Source organism: Carcharodon carcharias, chromosome 16 (genome assembly GCF_017639515.1).
Source record: "Carcharodon carcharias isolate sCarCar2 chromosome 16, sCarCar2.pri, whole genome shotgun sequence".
In the NCBI taxonomy this organism is placed as follows: domain Eukaryota; kingdom Metazoa; phylum Chordata; class Chondrichthyes; order Lamniformes; family Lamnidae; genus Carcharodon; species Carcharodon carcharias.
Window position 1 is genome coordinate 12488151 of NC_054482.1, and position 6833 is coordinate 12494983.

The window sequence follows — 6833 nt, forward strand, 5'->3', positions numbered from 1 at the left end:
ATGTGCACCATATCTGTGAAACCTCCCAAGTTGTTGGTGGTTTTGTAACAACTGTGATCCATAGTGAATAAGACCACTTGATTTTAGCACTACAGAGAAGTAGAAACCACACCTGTGTGACAATACTCCTGTATTTCCAACCACTTCCAAATGGAGTATATATTTGTTTACTATTCTAATCCAAATATCATCTTCTGGTTTAACATGAGCCTTTCAAAGTCTGTTAAAATGACGTATTAAAAGGTGCCAAGCAAGAACTGTGGTGATAGATTCTGAGAAGACTTGGCATTTGCTGAGTGAGTTTTTAATAAGCTGCTAAAAATCATATTTTACTTTTCAGTCTGAAGGAGTTAACAGATGTTCCAATCAAATGTGAAATTTCTGCACTTGTATCTTATGCTGGAGAGGTGAGTTTGTTTATTTAACACAGGCAAGAAGTGGTTGCCTTAGAAGTAAAAGAATATAAAGAATTAGTGTGTGTTAATCAGTTATTCAAAATAGTATAAATGCAACATAAACCGTGCTATTTATAGTTTATCAAGTCTTATATAAAGCCAATTTAACAAGTCTTGTATGAAGTAATCAATTTAGCCATATGTTCAATGTTCTACTGTGATGAGCTTGCGCATATTTTAAACTTTCAGCAGTGGATGACTCGATCTGCAGAGTGAGTATGATAATGCATTCACATGGTGCTAGGTGTACTGGTTTATCTTCAGGCTTAGTGTCAGGTGAGTCCCAGGAAGCACCAGCTCTGCGGAGATCTTGCCAAGGTTTCCGATACAACATGTTTCTCATGCTTCTGACAAATTTGTGCATAAGCCCATCTGGTAGGATATTATATTGCAGAGTCCTGGAAGGATACCAACCTCTTCCTGGGACTTTCTCCCTGCTTCTCTATGGTCTGCCCCTTGAAAGGATTGTCCCTTATGGTGGCTTCCACCCTTCCTTAACACCCACCTACCCCCACTCGTGCCATAACACTAAGTGCAGGTTTCTGTGTAGTCTGTTTTCACTTTAAGAATCTAAACTTGGATGCATGTTATAACATACTGATAAGTTACATTGAGGAAGCCCATTCTTGAAGGGTGAGTCTGGTAAGAGAGAAAACGTACTTCATGCAAGTAAGGAGAAGTAGAAAGAAGTCTGGGAGCTTCAAGGGGAGGATTGAAGACAGAAGGCTTTCAGGACCTCTGAAAGAGAGATTATGGTTTTGGGCTGCACGCAACACCCAGGAACTCTCTCTTTCCACTTCTCACTTAAGTCAATGAGCTATTTTCTAGCCTGCACCCATGGCATCGGGCAGTATCACTGGGGTTTGTTTCCACACATTAGAGTTGATTTTCATCAGACCAAATTGACATAACTGGGCCATAACAGGCTTTAACTCCCTGTTAATGCCAAGCCAGCTTTGGCCATTTTTAAATCATCCCTTTGCTTAGTTGGTTAAGTTGCCAGCCTGTTCCAAGTTGCTTTTGTGTACCTGCTTTCTCTAGTACCTCCAAGTTTTGCAACATGGGCAACCCTCAAGACTCCAACCAAAATATATTGCAGAGCATTCCAAACACTGTTTCTAGTTGTATACTCCATCATGACTTGTCAAAATGGGCCTTGTTATAAGTGTTTAAAGTGTCCAGATAAATTGCACAAGTATTTATTGGTATTTACTGTAGATGGTATCCTTAATCTCCCAAGAGTTTCCCAGGTACTTTCCCTGCTGGGTTAAAGAGTGTGGGTGAACTGCCTTAAAATTAAGATATTTTGGTAGATGCCAAAAAGTGTGTTCATTTGCATAATGTAGTGTTGCTGACCACAAATGTGCTGGGCATTTTTGTAGATCAGACTTGTCCAAAGCATGGCCCACGGGCCGGATGCACTGCTATGTGGCCCCTGGAGCCAGTTTTCAAAATTCCAGTCAAACAGGTGAGTTTCAAAGGAAGATTCTGCATGGAGCTGCTCCTCCAATCAGAGGCTGGTTCTCTCCCATGTCTCCAACACTAGTAAGCCTATCAGTAGCAACTGAAGGAGAGAAACTAGGTCCTAGTTTCGCAGCAGCAGCTATATAAAAGGTTCCAAAGGTTCATCTGCGAATGGTGGATGCCAAAGATGCTTGAAGAATTTTGATTCCACCAGTAACTAATTGAAACTCACTGGAATTGTATTGTTGACTAAAAGCTCCTGATGCCACTTCGAATCCCCTCATAACCAGCTGTCATACAATAATTCAGTCTATATGCAATTGGTAGTAATAGGTGTAATAAAACTCCATTCACTAGCTTCAAACCCTACCCTTCTCCCTGGTAATCATCTGAAACTAAACCAGACTTCACAAACTTGTTGTCATAAATGACCCCAAATAAGCTTTCAACCAGTCATGTCATCACTAAGATCACCTATTTTCCTCTTCGATAAACATTGCCAACTTCAACCCCGCCTCAGCTCATCTGCTACTGAAATCCTCATTCATGTCTTTGTTACCTCTAGACTTAACTTTTCAATGCACTCCTGGCTGGTCTCCCACATTCTACCCCCTGTAAACTTGAGGTCATCTAAAACTCTGCCTGTGTGCGAACTCACACCAAGCTCCATATATTTATCACCCCTGTGCTTGCTGACCTAAATTGGCTGCTGGCCTAGCAATGTTTTGATTTTAAAATTCTCATCCTTGTTCTCAAATCCCTTTATCTATGTAATCTCTTCTAACCCCACAACCCTACTTGCGTTCATCTAATTCTGGCCTCCTGAGCATTTATTTATTTTTTATTCACCATCGGTGGCCAAGTTTCCAGCCGCCCAAATCCTTGGTTCTGGAATTCCCTTCCTACACCTCTCTGCCTCTCTACCATGCTTTCCTCCTTTAAGACACGACACTCATTAAAACCTCTTTGACCAAGTTTATGGTCATCAAACCTAATGTCTCCTTACATGGCTCAGTGGCCGATTTTGTTTTATAGGGGAGAATTTTCTCCCTGTTGGGCGTGGGTATGCTCACAGCAGATCGCCGCCCGCGATTGGCTGTGTGCCATTTTACCTGCGCGGGCAAATTAAGGCCCACCCAGCGTGATGCGTACCCAGAAGCGCTGAGCACTCCCTGTGCATGTGGGGGAGGAGAGAGAGTCGGGGCCTGCACTCTTTGCGCATGCATGTGGAAGAGCGCAGAAATCTTCCTGAGGCATGGAGCTGCCTCAGGGAGATTACTTTGATTTTGAAAAATTGAAATAAAAAAAAATTATTCAGACATGTTCCCTCATGTGACAGTGTCACATAAGCTGGGACATGTCAATGAATTGCAATAAAAATTTTTAGTAAACTTATACACCCTTCATGAAATCTCATCCCGCCCATGGATGAGGTTCCATGAACGATGCGAAGACCGCCTGGGCTCTTCGCCTGCCCACCAACCTTAAGGTTGGACGGGCAGCCCTGTTAATTGTTACAATCGGTTTTTAAATGGCCTTAACAGGCCTTTGACACTTCGACAGGTGCGCAGCCGACTCCAGTGCGTGCGTGCTGAACTGAAGATCGCAATGATGCACAGTGACGTTGGGACACACGCCTGACATCACGGCGCGTCATTTTATGTGTCAGCGAGCAGGGCCCGCCGCCACACGCCATGATTCAGGCCATAATATTCCTGCCAAACACCTTGCGGTGTTTTATTATTTTAAGATGACTAGTGGTAATTTTATTTCACTGATATTCACCCTATAATTAGAGCCATAATCCTCTTGCACTTTACAAGGTGCTGTCAATCTCCTCAGTCAAGGCCACTTATGGGTCCCACTTCTCTCCCTTTCTCCTTGGGCTATGCTTCAGATTCTGGCTGTGAGAAGGTGAAAGCTCTTAACTGAGAGCCTCAGTCAGAACCAGTCTGTACTTGGACTTCACACATCAAAACGAGCTGGTGCAGATCAAAATGAACTAATTGAGAGATCACACAAAGGGCCATCTCCTTCTCTTCCTCCCCCAGCTGAATTTCAAATCTCTACTCCCGATTGTGTCTCCCATCGCCTGTTTCCTTCTCCCCTGACCTCCAGACTGTTGGTCTCTTTCCCCACTCCCTTTCCCAGTCACCCACTTTCCCCTGACCAAGCCCAATTCTCCTCTCTCAAGTGATATCATCTACTGTGTTTTAAATTCTTGAATAAACCCATGGTTTTATTATCTTTTGTACTCATCAGGGTGCGAGTAGATGTACTTAAAGTTGTCCTGTACCATTACTTCCTGCCCTCATTTTAATACTTACGAGTAGGTTCCTTCCAATTGACACAATTATGACAAACTTTTGTTTTTGGATGTTCATTGAGGGAGATTTTGAAATGAAGTAACTGAAATGCTGGCTGTATTGTACTTTAAGATTACTTCAGGGGACCAGAAAAGTTGCCCTGTGCCATACAGGCAGCAAGAACCATTCAAGGATCCTCGGAAGGTATAGACAGTGTAAACGTACTGCAGATTCTCCTACCTTAATCAACAATTAATTGGACAAATCTGAAAATGCAATGGGGTAAGCACTCAATGCTGAATATAAAGCATTGCTGAAAAAGATGTGTTGTTGAAGCTCTTTACCTTGCACTCATCAGGACAGATGCGAGGATACCAAATTTCAAAGGGAGCAGCAATTTATACAATCCTGATGAGTGCAAGATGAAAAACTTTGTCAGCATGTCTCCTTTTTCAGCAGTACTCAAGTTCTGTACTACCAAGCGAATATAAATAAAAATTGTTTTTCAATAAATTTTCGTGCTTGCCAAAGAATGAAGATTTTTGGTTCCCCTCTATCTGAATAGAGCATTCCAAGCCTACATACATGTCTTGGCTCATGTACAAAATAAAGTTCACCCTGCTTTTTCCTAACAATGAGGGAATGACTTTCTTCAGTGCAGCAAAACTGTAAACCCGTTTGCATTAAACCAGTTCTATTGCATTGAAAAATCATCCCATTGTGTCCCTTTAACACCAGTATCAGAAGAACATGCCCTCCAGTACAATTGTTTACACTTTCCAACCCAGCTTCCACTTTGACCTATCTGCATGAGATTGGCAAGTTTGTGTCCGTTGCTAAACTATAGGGGTGTTACACTGTAGGCTCATCCCCTGCTAGGGCTAACAATACTCACTACATGTGGGATTTTTCTAAGTGGCTGATAGGGAGGAAAACTTAAAGCCAGAAGTGGCAGGACTCAGTTATAACCCACAACACTATTCTGAAAATGTTTTTAATTTTATATGAATGGCACTATTCTATTACAATTACATAGTCCCATTGCTAGAATTAAAACTGAAATTTGTGTTTCAGGGTCTGGATAAATATGTTGCAGGACGAGACTTCCGACCTCCACTGATTATAGATGAGAAAGGGGTCCAAGAATTGACCGCAAATGGGCTCTAAAATGAGACATGCAACAGAATATGAGGATCCTTTTGAAGTCATCTTTTTACAATGAATAAACTGCACAACAAAATTAACTGGGACATTTGTACATTGTTCAACAACAGTTAAGAGTCAAACAGGTCTTAAATTATAATTTAAATTTTTTTTGAAAGAAAGTTTTAGTAAACTATTTTACAGTTTTAGTATTTAAATCATTACTTGCATTATTATAGAAACTGGTTTATTTTTTCAGAATGGGTTTTGCTCTCTGGATATAGTTCAATTTTTGTAGGTCTAAATGTTAATATTTCACAGTGGATAAAACAATTTATTTTAATGTGACGTTTAACGTGATAATTGATTTGACTCTTTTTAAAACCCAACACATATAATAATTAGAATATCATGTTGAGTGACTGTTCAACTTAATTGTTTCTTTAATTTGTGGGGAAGATCTTCATAACTCACAGTTATAGCACCTATGAGTTATGGAACTTATACTTGTGATTAACAATATCTATGTCATTGCATTATCATATAAAAATATATATATATATATATATTTATATATACTGGCCAGTGTTCTATATGAAGGGTTTCAATTGGTACTAAAATATTTATATTTGAAACTGAGCCTTAAAGCATAATTTCCACAGATTAGAGTAGAACTATTACAGTTATTATACCCCCATAAAAGCTAAATTTGTGTTGCGGCTTTTAGTCCAATTTTATTAATGCCTGTTCCAAATAACCCATGCTCTCTTTTTGGATACATCCTGCACCCATACCCTGGCTTGTAACACAGATTAAACTCCTCTACTACAGTGGTGTCATGCAGTAAGGAAACGAGCGAGGACATCTCCCACTAGGAAAAAAAAAAGGATCCTTTGAAGTCTGGCATGGCCAAATTTAAATTTTTTGAAATAAACCTATCTTGAACTACTTAGCCTGTTGTAGGATTCTAAAGTTATGCTCTAAAGATGCTGCACCTTTTCATTTGTTTTATTGCTCCAATTATGAAAACTATCTTTCTAACGGTTTCTTTCTGTATTGGTGTTGATGGTACTTTTTACTATTAAATTACATCTACAGAGTGTTCAATAATGGGAAAAAATGTATTGTCACAAATTCAGAATATGTGGCTTTTGCAGCATTAGCAAATTGATCTACATGACTGATTCTTTGTCAAACACTTTTTATAGTGATTGATTATTTTGACAGTCGAATAAAATCATCTAATTTTGTTTGCTTATTAATCTTAAAGCTGTTAAATCAGTGACTTCCTTACAAATGATTAAAATTATTCTACCTTTTTAAGGCAAGTTCCAGTTAATAGGTTGTCTTCTGCTGAAAATTGATACCATGTAACTGGGATCTGGTCGGGGGTGGGGGACAGTGGGAGAAAAAAAAGATGATTGTGAGAATGTTTCCATTGCATATGAGTGGGCGTGATGCAGAT

At 39.9% G+C, this 6833-nt stretch overlaps 1 protein-coding gene across 2 annotated transcripts in view; it reads left to right on the forward strand.

Moving 5' to 3' along the window:
* uap1 (UDP-N-acetylglucosamine pyrophosphorylase 1) overlaps positions 1-6630 on the forward strand; it is a 45416-nt gene extending 38786 nt beyond the window's left edge. Inside the window, exons 9-11 of one of the 2 annotated variants that reach the window (XR_005945571.1) lie at positions 341-407; positions 4358-4507; positions 5300-6630. Coding sequence is in view for 1 of the 2 variants with exons in the window: in XM_041208985.1 (XP_041064919.1) it covers positions 341-407; positions 5300-5392 (160 nt within the window). In the remaining variant the exon portion in view is untranslated. The remainder of the gene's footprint in view (positions 1-340; positions 408-4357; positions 4508-5299) is intronic. The other variant, XM_041208985.1, reaches the window with a different exon arrangement.
* Positions 6631-6833: the final 203 nt, after the last annotated feature.